The 22082-nt window shown below is 48.3% G+C and overlaps 1 protein-coding gene across 9 annotated transcripts in view; it reads right to left on the bottom strand.

Moving 5' to 3' along the window:
- Window positions 1-22082, bottom strand: part of SHANK2 (SH3 and multiple ankyrin repeat domains 2) — a 285477-nt gene that overhangs the window by 230403 nt on the left and 32992 nt on the right. For 6 of the 9 annotated variants that reach the window (XM_064162990.1, XM_064162984.1, XM_064162986.1 and 3 more), the window contains exons 2-9: window positions 21082-21301; window positions 16479-16682; window positions 14859-14930; window positions 13844-13952; window positions 13431-13582; window positions 12559-12726; window positions 10987-11103; window positions 7744-7821 (exon numbers count right to left, since the gene is read on the bottom strand). In XM_064162990.1, the coding sequence (XP_064019060.1) occupies window positions 7744-7821; window positions 10987-11103; window positions 12559-12726; window positions 13431-13582; window positions 13844-13952; window positions 14859-14930; window positions 16479-16682; window positions 21082-21301 (1120 nt within the window). Of the gene's footprint in view, window positions 1-1253; window positions 1439-7743; window positions 7822-8945; window positions 9112-10986; window positions 11104-12558; window positions 12727-13430; window positions 13583-13843; window positions 13953-14858; window positions 14931-16478; window positions 16683-21081; window positions 21302-22082 lie in introns of those variants that run through there. The other 3 variants (XM_064162994.1, XM_064162995.1, XM_064162991.1) reach the window with 2 other exon arrangements.

The following is a 22082-nucleotide window of genomic DNA, read 5'->3' as shown; positions in this document are numbered from 1 at the left end:
GTTTAATGGCAAGAGCACTTGAAACGGAGCAGATCACCACAGGCTTACTTCTCTGTGGCTCCTGAAACAAACTGCCACAAGGTCCAACAGGTGCAGGAGCCAAGAACATCTCTCTTGCAGTTAGATCTTCTCTTCTAGAACATGCAGAAAAACCCCTCTGGCTCTCCATCACTCCCTGGATGCTTATAGGCTGCCCAGCATCTCCATGGCACTCCTGTAAGGCCCTGGTGGCAACGCAATACCAATCAATGGGTATTTCGTATTGACCTCACTCACACAGCTCCTGCCTCAGGACTCATGGGGACCTCTGATGGCTTAGGAACACAACATTTCACCCCAAATTTGCTCTAAATCAATAAAAATAGAGAAAAAGTTATTCTGCTAGATACAACAATGAAATAAAACCTTCCTAATGATGAACTTTACCATGCTCTTTGTAGCCACACACAAGCATAGGCACAGCTGTCACAGATGACCTTTCTCTAAGGATAAGACAAGCTACGTGGGGCTGCTCAGTTATGATCAGGCTGTTAAAGAACTTACCCTTGCTGCCTCCTCTTCTAGGATATGGCATAAATAAAAGCACAGGAGCAATATTCAATCTCACACTGTAAACCCTACAATTAAAATAAGATTATCCAAATCTCCAGCTGCCTCTTGCAGCTTCTCCCCTCACAACTAATCGCCTCTGAATCACACTCCAGCCTCCCTTACTTTGAGGCAAGAACTAGCAGTGACCTTTACAATTCAGTTTGCTTAATTTGTTCCCTTTTATAACCTAGTTTCAGTTGCTTCTGAGCTTTTGGAAATGTATCCATTTGGTAGAAAACACAAACAGATCGGCTCCCAGCTACCTCAGAGACACTCTTTTTCCCAGGGAGATGTTGCTGTCTGTGAGAACACCTGAGGCATCTCAGCTGGACACCCTTGTCTGAGCAGGGAAAGCAAGCACGAAGGGAAGAAAAAAGGGCCTCGGCTCATTTCCACGGAGCACAGCACTAAAGATGGTCTCACAACCATAAGTTTACAGTCACACAACCACTGTGCAGCAAAACAACAGCTTTTAAAAATCAGATAGCTTCTGCAGTGAGGTCACTCTGCCACCCCCAAGCATGGCAATGCTTTGCCTTTCTCAATAAAGGAAATGACCTCATTTCATTCCTTTATCATTTGCTTCCATCTGCTCCCCCGAAAAAGGTCAGAGGTATGAAGTGAGCAGCCAACACATTCACCTTGTGACAGCCCCCTCCTACCTGGCCTCTCAGCTCAGTCTTTCCAGTCCAAGGCTTCCTCTCCACTGCCCAAGCAAGACTCCCTTTTCGTAGACTCAGTTCCAGTTTTCCTCTCTGATTTTCTTCTACTCTTGACGATGAAAAACACTCCCCAAGACCCTTCTCAGACTTGCTCTTCCTCCACTCACTCCTCTCTTTCAGGCTTCCAGCTCCGGTTTTGGCTGGTTTGTACCTTCCCACCCCTGAGCTCAATTATTACTTACACCTGTCCATCTGCACCTGTTGGTGCAGCTTAGCTGCCAGCCAGCCAAGCTCAGCTTCCAAACACCCCCTGTGGCTTTGGAGCCCTCTTGGTTCAGTCCCAATGCAAACTGGCTTACTCAGACATGGTATTAACATGGAGATCACCCACAGCATGCAGAGTGATTAAAGAAAACAAAGCAAACCCAGAAGAAACACAACAAGGGAGACGGCAGAGGTGGGTCAGCAGGGTCTTCTGTCCAAGCACAACAGCACATGTTTTGGAGGATGGATGAAAGAAAACAGCTGAATCATTTTGGGCTTCCAAACAATGCTGCCTGAGATACCAGGCATGGAAAAAAAATCAAGTTAAAATAATTCAAATCTGGCAAAAATATGAGCAATTAAAAATAAATGTACAGCCAACAGGCTGAGAGGAACAAGGCTACCTGCAGGAGACTGGAAGGTTCTTGCTCCTCCTGACACCTGTGTAACAAAGCTACACTAATAAGCCATGCAGATTTGGGACAGCAGTGATCAATAAAAAGGTACAGCTGAGTGAGAAATCATTCTCAGGTGCAGTGCTGCCTACTGGATGCCACCTTGGAAGAGCTGTTCCATACATCTGAATACACTGCTTTAAAAACCCTGACTAATTATTAGCACTACTAGCTCTGAGCTTGGAAGTGCTTCACAGCCCCTGTGAAAACATGAGTGATCCATCCAGAGCCTCTGCTCACCACAGGAAAAAGGACAAACAAGCTAAACAAGGTCTAAGTTAGTTACAACTTACAGAGCAGAATCTCATCAGCCTGTAAACATTGCAAAACTGAGGTTTCTGCATTAATACTGGCCAGGGAGGTAGGAAAGCATTTTACATGCATCTAGGGTTACATAAACGGTATGGAACACCCTCAGCTGTGGGTGTTGATAGGATGTTGATATCATGGCTTTTCTGAAGGGACATTTGGGAGGTTTCACTGGAACATCAAAAACCCTCTAAAAAGCACTGGAAACTTTAGAGGTCACCCACAGCTGGAACAAAAGTCACAGTTCAGCACTTCATAAGCAAATATGAGAACTGTATCTCAACGTCCCCTATGTTGGTGGCAATCACAGAATCAGAGAACTAGGTTGAAAAAGTCCTTTAAGATCAAGTCCAACTGCAACCCAGCACTGCCAGCTCCACCACTAACCCCGGTCCTGTAGCACCATATCCTGCTGTCATAAGGTATGAAGGGTTGTGGAGGCATCGCTGAGGGCATGTCCAAGTTCAGTGCAATGAGCGAGAGCAGAGACCTGCTCCAATCTTAGTCACTTGACAAGAAAAGTAGCCAAGCAGCAGTATGCCATGGTCTAGCCTTGAGCTCTGTGGTAAAGGGTTGGACTTGATATCTGTGAGGTCTCTTCCAACCCTGATGATACTATGATACTATGATACTGGCTGGCACTGCCAGCTCTGCCATGCCTACTCGGTTCTCCATCTGTTAGCACAGAACTGGGCACTGGGATCACCCAGCCAAGACAGGATGAGCAAGTGATTAATAAACAGGACTGGCAAACAGACTGTAGTGAAGTGGCACAGGCTGCAGCTTACCTCTAGCTCCGAGTCAGCCTTCAGCCCAAACACAGAACAGGAGTTCCCATGCTTAGACCAAGCACCTTGGTGCCCTGATCTTGCAGCACGCACAGGGAGGAGATGCACCCCACATTCACACAAGCCTAACAAGCACTGACAGGGGAGGCCTCAAAATGCATACAGAGACATTGCTGCTGCTCCACGTTCTACTGTTGCAGAGTAGCAGCACAGTATGTGCTCTGGAGAATGAGGCTGGTGAGGAGCAGCTGAGGGACCTGGGGTCATCTAGGCTGGAGAAGAGGAGGCTGAGAGAAGACCTCATTGCTCTCTACAGCTCCCTGAAAGGAGGTTGCAGTGAGGTGGGGGTTGAGCTCTCTGCAGTATCAGGCGATAGAACAAGGTTGCTCCAGGCAAGGTTTAGGTTGGATACTAGGAACAAGTCTTTGTTGCAGGTGTGATCAGGGATTGGAACAGTCACCATCCCTGGAGGTGTTCGAGGAATGTGCAGACGTGGCACTTGGGGTCATGGTTTAATGGACAAGGTGGTGCTGCGGTATGACTGCACTGGATAATCTCAGAGGTCTTTCCCAGGCTGTCCCAGGTTGAGAACCAGAGGGTTAAAAAAATGTTCTGGGGACCAGCAGACTGCTATTCAATCCCACGACTCTGCCATCTCTTCACAAAGCCCCAGCGAGGCCAGCTCGTTCTCCTCTGCTGCCGCCCCTGCCCGTGTCAGAGCAGGCAAGCAGGCAGCCTGCGCCGCCGCCTCCAGAGCCCTGTGTATAGGCCTGCGGAGGGCAGAGGCACTGGCGGGGACCTGCGCACTGGGGATTACAGATTGAGCTTTGGGCTGGGGGAAGACAAAGGGCTGGCCACGACTGTTGTATCTGCTTCTGTAATGTCTTTTCTGTGTCTCTCAAAAATAATTCTGTGCTTTCTTCTGCAATTCAGGAGCCTCCTCTCTGCCGGCTCCTTTCAAACCACGGCGCAGCCCCAGCGCCTCTGCCATCCTACCATACAGCTGACAGCCAGGGACACACTTGACTCAGGGCGCCATCAGCTACGCTCAACACTGATGCCTAAGGCAGGATAAGAGACACTGCTTCTAAGTAGCTAAGAAAAGCTTAGGCACTTATCTGGGAAACAGACAAGCTTCACCACGGCCTCAACACCTGGCAATGCCATCCCATCAAGAGCCCTGCTGGACTGCTGAGAAGAGGCTGCTCAAAGGAAAGGCTGCTGCAGCTCCAACCCTTCTCATTATGCATGTGAGAGATGCTTTCGTGTTTCTTCCTACTGATTACATGAGCAAACATTTCCAGTGTGCCAAGTGCTGTTAACTCAAGGGGATTCTGCATCATTTTGTAACAGCTCCACTTAGAATCATAGAATCACTCAGTGTTGGAAGGGGCCACAAAGATGACCTAGTTCCAACCCCTCTGCCATGCCCAGGGACATCCTACCCTAGAGCAGGCTGGCCAGAGCCCCATCCAGCACATCCACATCCTTCTTGTAATGGGGTCTCCAGAACTGGATGCAATACTCCAGGTGGGGTCACAGCAGAGTGGAGTAGAGGGGGAGAATCACCTCCCTGGTCCTGCTGGCCACATTTCTCGTGATGCAGCCCAGGCTCTGCTTGGCTTTCTGGGCTGCAAGTGCACACTGCTGGCTCCTGTTGAGCTTCTCGTCCACCAGCACCCCCAAGTCCCTCTCCTCAGGGCTGCTCTCCAGCCAGTCACTGCCCAGCCTTGATTTGTGCTTGGCATTGCCTCGACCCACATGCAGGACCTTGCACTTGGCCTTGTTGAACCTCACGAGGTTGGCTTGTGCCCACCTCTCCAGCCTGTCCAGATCCCTCTGGATGGATCCCTGCCCTCCAGCCTGTCTGCTGCACCACACAGCTTGGTGTTGTCAGCAAATTTGCTGAGGCTGCACTCAGAGCCTCTGTCCATGTTACTGACAAAGATGTTGAACAAGACTGGTCCCAGGACTGTTCCCTGATGGAGTCCACTTGTCACTGGCCTCCACTTGGACATGGAGCCATTGACAGTCACTCTTTGGGTGCAGCCATCAAGCCAGTTCTTTATCCATCAGTGCTCCACCCATCAAACCCATGTGTCACCAACTCGGAGGCCAGGGTGTGGTGCAGGACAGTGCCAAAGGCCTTGCTCAGGTCCAGGTAAATGCCATCAGTTGCTCGCCCCTCATCTATGAATGTTGTGACCTGTTCACAGAAGGCCACCAGGCTTGTCAGGCAGGATCTGCCCTTGGTGAAGCCATGCTGATTGTAGCCAATCACCTCTTCACTATTCTTCTGCTTCAGTAGTGTCTGCAGGAGGATCTGCTCCATGATCTTACTGGGCACAGAGGTGAAACTGTGGCCTCCACACTTGTGGTGTCCAATCGACTGGGTTGGCTACAGACAGCAGAGAAGTCGTTCTGGTGCTGCTCCACTGGAGAGCTGGCATCAGGGCTTTCTCTGCTCACTCCATTCAAAAACCCAAAACTTTTCCTACATTCCCTACACCGAAGAGACACCACAGAATATAAAAATGGAAAGTCATTTCCCTTCTTAAAGTATATGGCTCTTGAAAGGATAAAACAAAGCCCAGATAACTTTCAGTCCCATCTGTGCCAGGGGAAGAGTGACCAGGCAAAAGCTCAAGCATCAGGAGCGTGACACGTTCCAAGCAGCAGCAGACAGGATTTTCTTTCACAGGGACAGCAGACAGGTCACTGGGCAATAACTGCACTTCCACAGCCATGCCTTTTACTGCTTCTGTCTCCTGAGCCTCTCTTGGGTTTATATAGTTTTGGCTAGTAACACTCTTCCATTCTTGAAACCCCAGAATCATCCACACTGTCTTTTACAAATATTTCCTCTACTGCCTTTCCCCTTCTGTTTTTCTGTTCAAGAATGTTGCAGCAGTCTGCACAAAAAAGAATGCAAACAGAAACTATTCCACTTGCCACTTACCCTCCCCACAAAAAAATCCTACAATAAAAAGCAAAGTTAATCTCAAAGACATACCAGAAGAAATGAATCTGCTCTCTGGAAGCAGAGAGATGATACTGGAACATGCCCCTTCCATAATCAGGGGCTTCTCTCATGCCATGCTTTCAGCACTCTGCCATTCTCAGCTGCAGCCATGCTTAGTGAATTTGTGTTTTAGAAGGCAAGCCATTAGCAGTTCAGCCATAGTCCCTAAAATTAAATTATTAATGCACTGTTTCCCCAGTTTTATGAAAATGGTCCCAAAATCATAGAATCACAGAACACAGAGGCTGGAAGGGATCTCCAAAGCTCATCCAGTCCAACCCCTGCCAGAGCAGGATCATCTACAGCAGATCACACAGGAACACAGCCAGGTTGGTTTTGAGTATCTCCAGAGGGAGACTCCACAGCCCCCCTGGGCAGCCTGTGTCAGTGCTCTGTCACCCTCACAGGGAAAAAATCCTCCTCATGTTTCCACAGAACTTCCTGTGCCTCAGCTTCCACCCATTGCCCCTTGTGCTGTCACTGGGCATCACCAAGAAGAGGCTGGCTCCAGCCTCCTGGCACTCACCCAAAGTCAAAGATTTTCTGGCTGGGAGTTGCAGGCAGAACTCCTAAGACACACAACTCCAGAAAAACCCTCAGTGTATGGAGATAATTAAGCTGATATAGAAATACTTGACTGAGCCTTTTATAAAGCCTGATGCTCAGAGGTGTTAGCTACACATGAATAGGGTGAACACAGTGAAGGCTCCAACTGCTCCAAAGCCTGCGAGCAAAGGCAACCTGCTGCAGCCAGCCTGAGCCTGAGGGTGGAGGATCCAAGAAGCAAAGGGCAGCTGGGTTCTGCTGTCTGGGGTGACAGTGTCCCTATCAGGAGGGTTACACGGGGGGTTCCCTGTCCTGGGACTCTGCCTGTCTCTTCCAGAGGCGCAGTTTTCTGCACCTTGGAAAGAATTCCTTCTGTTCCTTTTTCCTAAGGCGCTGCAGCTTCCATCTCCGCTTCTCACATGACACCTTGCATTACAAGTGGGTCTCTGAAACCCAGGCTAATGATGAGTGCTTTAGAAGTGAGGCTTAAGGCTGTCAGCTGCAGCTGACCAGCACTCAGACAAGCAGCTCCCTTCACTGGGATTTTTAACCGAGCTTTCTGAAAGGACTTTAAGGTAAGGAAATGGCGAAACACCATCCAGTCAGGTCTGACTGACCCCAAGAAAGACTTCATTTCCCTTTGAAGATACAGGTGCTAGCTATAGCTTTTGTCACTGGGAGTGCACTCAATTAACCCCAGCCCAGCCCTGGCCTGGCCTCACTCGCATCCGAGGCAGGTTAACTCAACAGGGGCCATGTAAACCTCATCAGGCAGGCACTCTGAGGGGCCCTCTTGTGTGGGACTGGAGAGGATCACAAAAGAAGGCACATCTGACCAGAGGACACTAATGATTTCATGCTTTATCAGCAGCAGCCTGTACAATAAACCCCTTGGCAGTGTCACCAGAACAGCTAAGAGGGAGTGTGCTGTGCTCTCATCCTTGGTTACAGCAAGGACCCCTTCACTCACTGCACTCACAAATGCCAGTTTCCAAAACGACTATCCGGCTCTACAGCTCTTCCCTGCCTCCTGCAGAGTAACTCCTCCAAGCTCACCTGAGATTTTCTTGCAAAAAAAATCCCAGGACAATGGGTTGGGGTTTTACCTGAAATGGAGTTTGGCTGTTGTAATTCTTCATCTCCTTGTTGGCTCCCCGGAACAGCAGCACTCTGGCACAGCTCTCCTGAAAGTGGCACAGGAGTAAGGGGGTTCAGTTACTGAACAGATATTGTGGCTGTCAGAGGTCGTCCTGTTTGGTATCTGTCTTCTTAGAAAAGAAGTTAAGAAAATAAAAACATCATCTGAGAAACTCTGTTATTGAAAGAGTGCTTTTGGACTCCAACTCAGCTTGGGTGCTTTGCAGGGTGCTGCAGTAGAGCACAGGTGTGAGAAAGAGAGGAGTGGGAGACAGACAAACTTCTCACACGCTTAAGCAACTGTACTCTGGAGATTCCACACCTGACAAAGCAAATGTTGCAGAAAACATGTCACTTCAAAGGGAGATTTGACTCTCTGATGTGTTTTGCCTATTTGGTAGGGAAAACAGTACCTGGGACGAATGATATCCTCTCCTTCTGCTACAAATGAAAGTCGTTTTACCACTTGCGTGCACTTTGTTGGCTTGTTTTGTTTTTAAGCTATCTCCAATTTGAACCACCTGATGGATGACTGTTTTTCAAATACACCTGGAATTACTTGGTCTGGCGATATGCACTCCACCAAACACCACCACTTATTTGAATGAAGAACTGCATTTGCTGATTTATTATTCTAACAGAAACAGATTCATTCTGAGCTTCATCCTCTCTTGCCTCACCCTCATTCTTACAGTAACAAAGGGAGTGAGCCAGGGCAAACAAGCCCAGTCACCACCAAAACCAATTCTGATTGCTCTTCTGTTGTTACTGCAATGGAGAGTCCACATTTTAGAGCTCTCTGCTGATAAGGTGAATGCCGTAACTGCTGTTTGCACAGACTTTAGCTCTGACCTCTGATGCTGAGAGCTCAGCATTGTTCACTCATTATATTGCACACACAAGCTGAATATGCAGCATATCTTCAGGCTTTATAAGCTTGAGAGAATTTCAGAGAGAAGCAGATTAGACTTAATTTGTTGTTTGAGAGCTGAGGCACCCCATGCACTGCCAGAAGGAAAATGCTCTTCATCCCAGTGCTGCTGTGTGCCAGGCACAGAAGCATTCGAGCTGTCTGGACTTCACTCAGCTACTGGATGGCCATGGGGTGACTTTAAAAACCACTCACTCGTTCAGACCAGCACTTAGCTGACACTCAGGAAAACAGAACTACCAACTTCAGGGAACATCCCAAGGAAATTTCCCAGTGAAGAGTAGAAGGGACAATCAAATGGGTAACGACTCCATCTGCAGGAACCAAGAGGTAGAGTGATGCTGCTGCCCTCCCCAGCCTCTCCACCAAGGCCAGCACTGCTCCTTCCACATCACCCAGTAACAGCTTCCAACGAAAGGGACGCTGAAAAACAAGTTATCAGCAGGGCTACGGCTCACAGCACCGGGAGAAACTCGTTCATTTCACATACACCTGACGGAGGCAAACAGAAGTGGGCCAGTGTGGTCACCCCACTCCCAAAGCCAGGCTTAAGAAGCATCAAAATATTTGCAGATTTGTACATGCAGTCTCAGAGTCTCTGAGTCTCCTGCACTGAGGCCAGGGGGAAAAACAGATCTCTGCATGAAAAATTCCAATCTGAGCACCACACTGCATAACCTCTGCTGAGAGTGTCTGATCTTGCAGACAGCTCTGGACATGCAAGGAAAGAAGCCAGCGGGTTAAAGGCTAAGCAAAATCACAGAAGCACAGAATGGTTTGGCTTAAAAGGCACCTTAAAGATCACCTAGATCCAGCCTCCTGTCATGGGCAGGGACACCTCATAGCCAACCAGGCTGCACAAGGCCCCAGGTGACCTGGCTTTGAAGGCTTGGAGCCTCCACAACTTCTTGGCCAACCTGCTCTAGTGCCTCACCACCCTCACAGGCAAGAATTTCTTCCTCATGTCTAATAACAGTCCAGTGTCTTCCAGTTTGAAGCCATCAGCCCTGTTCCTGTCACTCTCAGCCCTTGTCAAAAGTCCCTCCCCAGCAATTCTAGAGACCCTTCAGGTACTGAAAGGCTGCTCTAAGCTCTCCCTGGAGCCTTCTCCTCTCCAGGCTGCACAGGCTCAGCTCCCTCAGCCTGTCCCCACAGGGGAAGTCCTCCAGCCCTCTGATCGTAATCAGAATTACCAAGGAAGATGTGTACAGCTTTATGAATTAATACCAACCATGGACATGCACATCAAGTCAACAGTCTTGAAAAACATAAATTATCCCCCAAATTCCATTTTTAAAGAAGTTGAGGGTATTTTAGAGCTAATTAAGGAATTAGTCTTGACAGAACTTCTGAATAAATCTGAAGGTGGTAATTAATTAAACAGCAGCTGCTGCAGCAGATGTTTCACTGGTTACAGTCACACCCCATGACTTGTGTTTCCCTAATGTAACGCACCATTATACAACGAGGCACAAAACCCCTCCCCTGCCCATCCCATCCATGCAAGGGGGATGTCAAATGCTGTCAAATCAAATGGTTCTGCCACTGGTAAATGACTACACCTGGGATCTTCCATCTCATCTGCACAGATGTTTCAACTGTCTTTCCCAAGTATTTCTTACTCAATTCTAATGGTAGTTCAAGCAAACCAGCAATAAATTCTAACAGGAAACAAATACTTACATACGACAGAAAATTTAGTCTCAGCTGGCAGAAAACAGTGTTGGTTTCCCTTCCAATTCAGATGGATTCTCTTGCTACCTACACAGAGCAGCCTTATTTGTGACCAGTGAGTGAAACACTAATAAAAGAGGTTTTCATTCTCTTCTCTCTAGTTCCTAGGCCACTGTTTAAAACCTGCAACACTTCATTGCATATTGAATAAACTGAAAAAGAATGAGCTATGCTGCGCTCTGCAACTTGCCTCTGCAGATCAACAACCACGGGAAACTTATCTCAAATACACTTAATAACAGCGAGGAAAGTGCATCCCAGGACAAGCTCCATCATACCAGGAAACTCAACAAGCCTCTGCCTCCATGGGCGGGCGGGAAAGATTCAGCGTTTGTCCCTCGGCTATGGGCTTTCTTCCTGGCCACATGCCACCTTCTCCCAGCACTGCTTCCGAGTCTCATGGAGACCAGACTGCCCAAACCACCTTCCCTCAAAGCAAGGCATCCCTCCTCACTTAGCCACACAGAGGGGATAGCAGACACCCCTCAGCTCCTGCTGAACAGCTTTCTGTCACTGAAGGAGGATGGGCAGTGTGTGGGCAGCTCACCTGGTTGTAGAGGGCACAGATGTGCAGCGCGGTGTTGCCCGAGGCGTTCTGCGCACCCATGTCGGCACCGTAGAAGAGGAGGTGCTCCAGGTGTTGGACGTGTCCGTAGCGGCACGCCTGTGAAGAAAGGCACAGGGAGTTGGTTACTGATGCTCCAGACAAGCCTTCCAGCTAAGACCTGCAGAAGAAGATGCTGCTTTACTCAGCGTCTGAGGCTCAGAACCACCGCTGGACTGAGCAGGAAGACAACACTCAGATGCCAACTGTAGCCTGGGCTGCATCCAAAGCAGTGGGGCCAGCAGATGAAGAGCAAGGATCCTTTCCCTCTGCTCTGATCCAGGGAGACCTCACCTGCAGTGCTGAGTCCAGCTCTAGAGTCCTCAGCAGAGGAAGGACACAGGACCTGATGAAGCAGGTCCAGAGGAGGGCCACGAAAACGATCAGGGGGATGGAGCACCTCATCCACAAGGACAGGCTGGGAGAGCTGGGGCCGTTCAGCCTGGAGTGGAAAAAGCTCCAGGGAGCCCTAAGAGCAGCCTTACAGTACCTGAAGAAGGAGCTCCAGGAGAGCTGGGGAGGGACTTTTGACAAGGGTTGGGAGTGCCAGGACAAGGGACAAGGGCTTTGAGCTGGAAAAGGGAAGACTGAGAGTGGAATTATGAAAAAGTCCTTTACTCAGAGGGTGGTGAGACACGGGAACAGGCTGCCCAGCGGAGCTGTGGACACCTCATTCCACAAGTGTTCAAGAGCAGGTTGCCTGAGGCCTTGATAACACCTGCCTGCAAACTCCATTTGTGCACTTCAGGCTCCGTCAGTCTGCGCACAGGTTTATGCAGCTGCTTATTTGAAAGCAGCAGTTTAAGGTGTCAGGAATATACAAAGTTTGACGCTTTCTACCTGCCGCTGCTCCCAGCTGCCAAAAGCGAGAAGCAGGCGGGCGCGGGCTGGGCGTGCCCTGCTGCACTGCGGACGGCTGCCGCTAGGTGGCAGTGCAGATGGCCAGACGGCAGAGCTGGCCCCGGCTGGCAGAGCCCTCGGCAGGAGCCCGGACAGAGCTCGGGGCAAAGGCGGCCCGGGCGGCTCCAGGCACCGCTGTGATGGGGAAGGGCTGAGCCCTGGGGCTGTTCGCCTGACAGGGGATCTGATCAGTGGTTACAAACTGAAGGGTGGGCGTCAGGTGATAGCACAAGGGGCAGCAGATACAAACTGGAACCCAGGAGGTTCCACCTCAACGTGAGGAAAAGAAAACTCTTCAGTGCAAGGGTGCTGGAGCCTTGCGGCAGGCTGCCCAGAGCGGCTGCGGAGTCTCCTCTGGAGTTTTTCTCCTAGTTGGAGGTGTCCCTGGCTACAGCGGGGTCTGGACCTAGATGCTCTTTGAGGTCTCTTCCAACCTAAACCATTCTATGCTCCTATGATTTTCAAAACCCATCTGGGTATGTGGCCTGCCCTGGCCGATCCTGCTCTGGCAGAGGGGCTCGGACTCAACGATCTCCAGAGGTCCCTTCCAACCCCGCTTCGGATTCTCTGAGCACCCGTGGCATGTTTCCTCGAACACAAAGCGCCCTTCCCTACCTGGTGGATCTCTTGCCAGCCGTTCTCGTCCCTGCAGCCGACGGTGGCGTGTTCGTGCAGCAGGAGCTCGCAGCAGCAGGGGTCCCCCCCCACCACGGCCGTGTGGTACAGCGCCGTCAGCCCGCAGCCGTCTTTGTAGTTGGGAGACGCCCCGAGCTCTAAAAGGGTCTGAAAGCGATCACAGATGGTGACAAATACGTCCCGGCGGCACTCTGAACTACAGAGTGACTGTTCTACCTGGAAGAATATTTGCAAGGATAGTATTTGCCATCGTGTGTATTTATTGCTGGCTTCATCAGCCGACAGAATGGGCTACAGCATGAAGTCAAGCGAGGATTAGGATCTAAAGCAATCTACAGGTGCAGCAAGGAAAGGGCGAGTGACAGTGTCCCATCCCCACCCTCTCCTTCGGTTCAGTTCTGCAGCACATTCACCTCTTCATCTCCAAGCTGCTTTATCAAAAATGTCATGCAATTGAGTATCTGTCCAAAGGAGCTAAGCGGAAGCCAAAAAGCAAAGACTCGGTCTGGTCTACCCAGGTGATTTACGAATGCCTGTTGAAGTGCAGAAGACAACTGTGGTAGGACAGAACATGTCTTCCATGCCACAGGCACTGGCTTCCCAAGAGAAACAAGAACACATCTTCACAGAGCTTTCTCCCAGTGAGTAAGGTGGAATTTCACCACTTTTTCTTCTTACCAAAGAAAGGCAATGAAAAGGCTCCTCGTTGAAAGGAAAGCCACAAGAGAGCAACCAGAACAAGCACCTAGTAAAGGGTGCAGGGAGGACAATGCAGTAATTAGCTCAGAACACTTCCCTTTGGGTATTTTTCCCCACAAAATAATGTCTCATTTGCTACTGAAAGCACTTACCTTGAGGGTTGCTGGGTTCTTGGCTCGGGCTGCTTTGTGCAGAGCTGTCATTCCATCTTTGGCTCTGAAGTCCAAATGTGCTCCTCCATTTTTTAGAGCTTTTATGACTTCTACTGTATTGTCAAGCTGCACTGCCAACGTCAGGGGTGTTTCTAAAGAAGAGAACAGCAGGTACTTCAAAAAAGATAGCAATTAGTAACGGCAAGAAATTTTTCTCTAACAATGATGAATTCAAAAGGATGCTCAAAGAAAATCTTAAGGTCAGTTTTTTCTTTGGACAACAAACCCATGCAGATTTCATTAGCCTGGAGTTATGAAAGCAACAGAAAGAATGACTGACACCAGCTCAGTGATCAGTCCAGGTGGAACAAACCCAAGGTACTGCTCTACACTGCTAGTTCTACTGTGCTGACCTCCACTTTCCAGGTCATGATAGTTTGGGTCCAGTCCTCGGTCCAACATCTTTGTGATTTTTTCCACTGAGAGGTGGTGGATGTGATCCATAAATTTTCTCAAATTAGCCTGAAACAAAGAGTGGCAAATGAATCAGCTCTGATTTTGAAAGGGAAACGTGGACTAAAAGTGCAATACTCTGTCAGTTGTCAGCATTGCCCAGGAGCTAATTCACATTCCTGGGCAACCTGACTTCACGCTGAGAGCATGAATTCCACAATTTATAATGTTCAAAAGTCAAATAAGGTAAGAAGAGTCTAGGTTTATAATTCTGAGGAAAGGAAAGAGTGGAAGATTCATTCACCAAGACATTATGGTGTATTACAAGCAGCCCTCACAGAATTGTGGGTGTTGGAAGGGACTCTGGAGATCATCCAGTCCAATCCCCCTGCTCCAGCAAGGCACCCACAGCATCTTGCCCAGGATCACAATAGCCAAGTGAGGTTGGAAGCTCTCCAGAGGAGGAGACTCTGCAACCTCTCTGGGCAGCTTGCTCCAAGGCTCCAGCACCCTTCACATCAAGCAATTTTCTCCCCCTATTCAGACGGAACCTCCTGGGTTCCAGTTTGTGCCCATTGCATCTGGTCCTGTCACTGGGTAGCACTGACAAGAGTCTTCTCCCATCCTCTTGCCCCCCACCCTTTAGCTTATGCTGAGCACTGAGAAGATCCCCTCTGGGGCTGCTCTTCCCCAGGCTAACGTGTCTCAGCTTCTGCTGATGATGATTTTGGCCTGCAAATGAGTCTAAAGACACAGTAACGAAGGTTCATTTATGGTTACCAACATATGGAAGAATCAGTCAGGAATTTTTCAAAGGAAGAAATTCCTGGGCCATGCTTCACACATCCCAGTTACTCCTGTTTGCTGTTCAACAGCTGGCCTAAGGGGTAATGAGCTCCTCTTCATTTCCAGTCCCTGAAGCACATTGATTTGCTCAGTCAGCAGCCACTGACCTCTCCAGTAACTGGGGCATACCTTGGTGTGGAGCTTGGCCAGCTGCTTTTCATCCAGGCTGAACTGTTTGTACACTCTCTTCTTGTAGCGAAACTGAGGGGGGAAAAGACATTAAATTTCAGATGTCCTCTCTGCTTAAAACCACATCATGTCACCCACAATGGGGTAGATTTAGGCAGCATTCAAAGAGAGGCTGATTATCAGCCTGTGAATATCCACGGGTGCTCAGCACCCTGCTGACCACAGCAGCAGCACAGATCCAGAGGTCTCGTAAGCAAAATGCCTAAGACTACTGAAACCAGTGGAGGTGTTTGGGAAATGAGAGCAGCCTCCAGAACCTGCACAAATAAGCAAGAATTAGGGTGACAAGGAGCTCTCCCTAAGGGCATCTGTGCCCTCCCATTTACAGCCTTGGGCAGCAAGAACCGAGGAGGTATGCTACACAAAACCAGAGAGTTCAGGATGGCAGCATTGCTGAAAGCTGAGTTAAAAGGTAAAAATAATCACAAATCCTTTCATCTGCACAGGCAGGATTTACACAGGGGAAAAGTTCTTCTGATGTTTAATGGGGCTGGTCCTGTGAAGGTGGTTCAAAGGAGTGCCTCCTTTTTTGGATGAAACTCACTCCCATTTTACCCTGACCAGTTTGCTGCCCCTAGGGCCACAGCAGCAAAGTCTATGGCAAAGCACCCCTGGGCTTTACCCAGTTGGAATTCACTGTTATCTAAGCCTAGCACCCAGAATGCAAGCAATGCAGCAGGTCTGTCTGACACGGAGGCTGCACTGAATGAGGCTTTGATACCAGCTTTAGGGCAGCTTTAACCCCTGAACTGCTATCCCAGGGCTGCAGGGAGAAGAACTTTGCAAACAGTGAAAACAATAAAGTGGTTGTTTCATTTGCTTATGGTTGTGGTTATTTGGTTTGCTTATGGCTATACCCTGGACAGCAGTGATTGAATCTCCGAAATGAGCTGCTGGAAAATCTAGGACTTGAAGCCCTCTCTGGACCCCAGTTCTTTCCTCATGAATATGTGCTACAGTGCAGCAAAGTCTATTAACTGCAGATTATTAGTGGTTGATGTACCACCATACAAGCAATACCAAAGTTAATTAAATGCAAGTTTCATGCCCCAGTTTCCTGCTCTCCTGTGTCTCAGTGGGATCTGGCTCTGCTCCATGTTTGCCCAGCGCCCTGACAGTTGTGCCCAGTCTATCCCCCAGCTGCACAGCCTCTGCATGAGCAACAGGGAGGGAGAAAATTGCAGACTCTGTGTTGTGATGGCTACATACATGCACACCCTCTTTCCTTTTTGCTTTCCCAAGACATCTGTGTCCTCAGAAGGGGAGCACAGAGGGAGGTAGGAGCAAGGGCAAAAGATGAAAAGGCTTTGCTGAGACATTAGACACTGAGAGTAGACACTTTCACTAGAAAGATCCTCTCTGGGAGAAAGCAAAGGCTAGTTATTGTGCAACTGCTACCCACACAGCAAGGCTCCACCCAGCAAGTGCACCCTAGCACATTTGTGAGCAAAGGTTCAAGCCCAGACTGCTTCCCAGATGCAACCCGGGTCCATGTGGAAACCTCAAACGCAGCTGGCTGGCTGCATAATCACATCAGAATACAGACATCTCTGAAAATACCTCCAGGGAAGGAACTCCTTTATTCACTGGCTGTGGGTATTCCCTCAGAAGCCGTTCCTCATCCAGGAACTTCCCATCTCTGCCATTGCTTGCAGGCTGGAACAGTCCATAATTCAGCACATCTTTCAAACTCTGGTTCAAAGTGCACAAAATTCGTTGCTTTGCAACCCACACTGAAGCTTCTGGGTTAAACCTGATGCATTTCTGTAAAGAGGAGTTATTTTTAAAAACAGAATTAATGAAACAAAACTGTGCTGAGCTTAATAAACGCTGATCCCATTAGCAATTTATAACTCCTCGGGATCAACTACGCAAAAAGCAAACCAAGAACCAAGCAACTGCTCCCTCACAACATTTCTCAGCCTTGGATAGGTGCAGCCAGTGAGGGAAGTGACTGCTAATGCACCCCATGAACCAGGCAGGTCAGACAGCCGCAACACTTCTAAACTTCAACAACTCGTCATTAAAAGAGCCAGTTAAAAACTGGGATGTTTTTACAGCAAAGAACTACAGAGCATGTGTGAAACCAAGGTATTTTGTTGACAAGAGCGTGACCTATTCTTTTAGCCCTTTTGGTTGCATCTCAAGCCCAGGTAAGCAGTGGCACTTTGTCTTGAAGGCCAACTAGTTACATTCGCTAGAAGAATTGCAACTGGTGATTGAAGCATGAGACCTGTGTTTGTGATACTAAAGCCCTTTGGATCACAGGGACGTGGTCAGTTATAATCCTGCACGCTAGTGAGAGTAAGTCACCAAGTGTCACAGTGGGACTGGAGCAAGGGCAGAACGTAGCTCACCTGCTCCAGCAAGAGGGAAACGAAATCAGTGCGCGTAAGGTTCCTGACCCGCAATCTCCGAGGAGCGGCTCTAATCCGTTCAAACCTATCAACCACCACAGCTCCTGCACCAAGCTGCCAGTCACAGAGCTGCGCTGCGCCGGAGGAGCCACCGCAAGAGGCTTGCACAGCTGCCTCCGCCGTGTGATTGGCAGCACATCAAAACACAAATTACTCTTTTCACTAGAAGAGGCTGACATTAACGACAAGACAACCAACAAGTGGCAAATGCAAATAAGAGGTGAGCACCACGACGGAAAACTGAGCCAGTCGCTGCTTTGGGTTTGTGCTTGGTGTTCAGCCTAGCTCTTGGAGGCACCCCTGCCCTTCAACAAACTGCACTCGGCTAACAGCCAGGAGATGAAAGGAGGACAAACCAGCCTGGCCACCACCTAGCCATCAGCTGGCAGGACACATCCCCTGTCCAGATCGAGGGCACAGCAGCACCCACAGCGCTTCCATCGATTGGGAACAGAAAGCAGCAGTGAGCAACCGGTGATTCTCCCCCACCGCTCTCATGAGACCCCACCTGGAGCACTGAGTCAAAGCTGCAAAGCAGAACCTGAAATAGGCCTGAGGCAGAGAAGGGCAGCACTTGGAAACAAGTGAGCCTGGAGGCATCTTAAGCAAAGAAGTGACTGAAGCTGCAGTTGTGAAAAGCATGTTCCTGCTTCTATAAGGGAAAGACTGCATGAACTAAACAAGCATTTTACCCAAGAAAGAAAAGCATTAAAGGAAAGGGCTCTTGATCCCAATGGTCAATGAAGACTGAAAAACAGAAAGGATTCAAAAGTCTATAAAGCAATGCAGCAGTAGAAAAGAGGTAAAAACTTAAAGTGTTGTTTTACCAAACAATATTTTGCATTGGAAATCCAACATAAAAGAAGCAAGGGAGGAGAGAGTCATAAAGACCTCTCAGGGCACAACTTGAGCGTTTCCTCTCCTTCTATCTCCTGACACTGGGGAGGAGCAACCAACCCCCGCCTGGCTCCAACCTCTTTTCAGGGAGTTGTAGAGTTGTAGAGAGCAGTGAGTTTTACTGAGCTCAGGAAATCCTTCGGCCACTCAACTCCTCACCCCCTGTGTTAAGCAGACACTTCCCTGACCACAGGCAACGCACGGCAGCAGTCCAAAGTCACTCTCTTTACCAAGCAGCATCAGTGCACCAGATAAGCACCTGAGCTGAAAGAAGACAAAACAGGAGCTGCTAAGTAAAGTATTTGTAAGAGCTCGGGGTGAACTCGTCAAGGTTTGCATTACCTTTAAAGGTTCAGATGAAAATAAAAGGGCAGCGGGACAGAGCTTTTACAGTGGGGGATCACTTGTAAAGTTCTCTGTGTGCTGAATTTGGCTTGCAGCTATAACTCAACTCATGAGCCATGATCTTCTCCCACCTATCAGTCTTCCTCTTTGCAAACCTGAATCCAGATTTCACTTTTCTGTTCAAGAGCTTGTGGGCTGGTAAATTAAATCACAAACAGGTCATCTGCCACAGAACTGTTTAAAACAGTTGATTTACTTTTCATTAAGAGTGTATTGAAAAGGAAAACACTGCCAGAAGTAAAGCAATAAAAATGGACAAATAAAACTCAAACCTGGAGACACCTTCTGGCTTATTTCATTTCCTGCACAAAAGTCATTGATTAAAAAAAAAAAAATAATTGTTTCAATAGTGTCAATAAATAACTTACTATTGGTCTAAAAACTAGAGTAATGAAATAAGAGGGGCTTCAGGAGGCTTCTCTCTGTGCTTCTAGCAACAGAGCAAAGCCAAGCTTTCCATTTTGCTGGATCTATCCACTGAGCTCCAAACACAAAGAGACAGCAAACTGGTTGGGTCATCAGTAAAACCCCAGCCACAGCCAGGCAGAGCTGTCTTGACAGAGGACTTCACTGCAGGCAAAATCCTTTTGAATTTAAGTACAAGAGTGGATTTCAGTATTTCAATCAATACCAAAATGAAAGAGCCAAGGCGATGACTGCTGCAGCCAGAATTTAATAACAGCCCTGCGTGCGGCTTGCAGCCGCCTCAGTCCTGCTCTGCCCTCTCGGGTCTTCCTGTCCATCTCAGGTCCTGCACCACTGCCTCTTCACAGAGGTGCATCTCACATCATATGAACGAGTGGAGTGCTGCTGTAATCCCAGCAGAAAGTCTCATCTGAGAGAACTTTTTTAAGTACGAGAATTTAGGCAAGAATGCTCCCAACAAGGATTTCTGCGGCACTGTTCAGGCTGGGCTTTACAGAAGAGAGCTCTACAGCCACACCTGAGGCCATGCTGTCAAAACAGCATTTCCCTGTCAGCCTGCAGACAGCCCATCTCTATCATTCTAAAAATGAACTTAATTAAAAAGAAAGGAGTAATTGCCTCTGAGATAGATCTTCAGTGGCAGGACAGTATGATGTAGATCTTCGGTGTCAGCACAGAGTGATTTATGTAGCACACATGCATAAAAAGAATGTTTTTATAATCATCTCTGAGAGGAAAAAAGTCTGATGCCTACCATCAATTGAAAATCCCGACAGAAGCATTCAAGGAGGCCCAGGGCAATTTAGATAATTAATGGCAGACTTGGGCAAGTTGTAGTTCTAGATAGTCAGTAACTCCTGAGCCCTTCTCCAGCTCAGGACTGTTGATCCCATAGAAGGATTTGTTTACTTACAAAGACACAACAGTAAACTTTGGCATCTTTATGTTCCTAACACACCAGACACTGAATTCTACAAGTTCAACCAACTCTAAAAGCAACCAAACGTTAGAGTTCCCTGTGGAAAAGGGTTAGGGGTCTGAAGGGCAGATTTTTGCCTCAAGAACATATGAGTGGATTATAATTAAAATTGTAACTTTTATTCTCATTTCCCCAGTCAGACATTCTGTAACGAATTAAAAGTCTGCTCAATTCACTCTGTAAGGCATGAGAGCTTAAATCAGTTGTTGTAAAGTCTCTGCTTTTATTCCCTAGACCTAAGGATATGAGACAGTAACAAATCCAGAAGCTGGCTTGCAAACAACTCCTCTAGGAAGAGCAGCAAAGGTCCATTTTATCCTCCCTGCTATGTTCCTAGAGTCAGTGGTGAGGAGGCGGCAGAGTAAAACAGCAATCTGATGTCATCGCAAAACTGAGGGACAGGCTGGTGACAATCTTTGCTCCTCCTGCCACATGAGTGCTGATTCCTCTGGGTGAAAGTTTGAGAAGCAACAATAGTGTAGTGAAGGCACAGCAGCCAAGGAGGAAAGAAAAATTTATTTGTGCCGCTCTTGCCTCAACCTGAAGCTCTAATCACACCAAGGTATCTCTTTGTGGGAAGACACAACAATAAGCAGAGAGAAAAAACCTGAGAAGATCTCAGTCTAGTGTCTGTCACAAGTACCTCATGAAAGGAGGGGCTTGAGAAGGCAGTGGAGCTGTGTTTGTGTGAGGCTCTCCTAAAGACAGCCTGATCTGGGACTACAAACTTCATCTGCTGCTGAGAGTCCTGATGCTCTTCTATCCAAATGCCTCTGACTGCAGATCAGGTGGGGAGTTTGCTTTCGGATCACAGCTTTCATTGCGTTAATACAAGGAGTCAGCTCTCTTGGATGGGATTATGGGATGGGATAGTGGAACGGGATGGGATCCACTAGGGTGCGAAGGCAGACAGCGAAAGGAAACACAACATACATTTTGCTTGTAACTTGGCACAAAATGGTAAGAAAGCCGGAGAGCTGCAGTGCAGGTGGCAGGGAGCAAAGCCAGCCCTGGCACCTGGCACTGCAGCGTGCCTCACCGTTTGCTGCAGGTCGGGTATGATAACCCGAATCACCAGCATGTTGCTCTGACTGTCCTCCATCCTGCTGCTTGGCTTCTCTGCAGTTGCTCTGATTGTGTCATAAATAGTTTCCTCTTTGGAGCTGTCTGATTCAGACTCAACAGAATAGTCAGAAAAGCTTTGTGCCATTTCATCTTCACTTGACGTTGGGCTACGAGGCATGGTCACGGTGTGTATCCTGCCAACACAAAGGAGAAAGAGAAAAGGCTAAGTTCTGGTTACAGCTTTACCTGGAGCTACAGGTTTTGTCTCCTTGGAGGTAACATGCATTGAACAACCACATCTTGTGGTTTATCCTCTTTTTATTTCCTTCTGTAATCTGTGTGGGTAGGCAGAGTGCAATGGAAATAAATGTGGCCACTGAAAGACAGAAGGAGGCAAAAAGTGCAACAAAGGAGAAGATGACTTTTTCTTCCCAGGCATCCCAGAAAAACCCAGCAGAACTTCAGGATCCTTGCTAAATGGCACTGTTGCAAACTGTACTTAGACCTAGATCTGGCTTAGGAGCCTGCTTCTCCCCGTTGCAAAAAATCATTTAAGGAAATTAATCCAGGTGCTAACCTAACCTCATCCTAACCCCAGGAAGCTAACCAGGTAAGGCTTCAATGAAAGACAGCAACTTCAAATTGCAGAATCAACCAGAAAAGGAAATCCTGCAGGCTGCCAGACAGATGCAGATGTTGCTTTGTCATGTGTGGCTCACAAAACATCCTTTGCTATCAACCACTACCCAAATCTGTCTGTCGCACGCTCAAATACAGGTTCAACACAACTGTGGTGTAGATCGGGGGAAAATCAAAGTCGTGGTTACCCACTGTGAAGAGATTTGTGCTCAGAGGTCTCACAGTAAGAATGGAAGAATACCACTGGGTTTCATGATGTTGTGAGCCAGCTGAATACTTCCTCCTCCAGCTGTTTCTCCTGCAGCGGTTACGAAGCAGTAGAAAAGGTCACCATTC

Source organism: Pogoniulus pusillus, chromosome 24 (genome assembly GCF_015220805.1).
Source record: "Pogoniulus pusillus isolate bPogPus1 chromosome 24, bPogPus1.pri, whole genome shotgun sequence".
NCBI classification, from domain to species: Eukaryota; Metazoa; Chordata; class Aves; order Piciformes; family Lybiidae; genus Pogoniulus; species Pogoniulus pusillus.
Note: the sequence above shows the minus strand (reverse complement) of the source record. Positions and strands in the feature narration are given on the sequence as shown.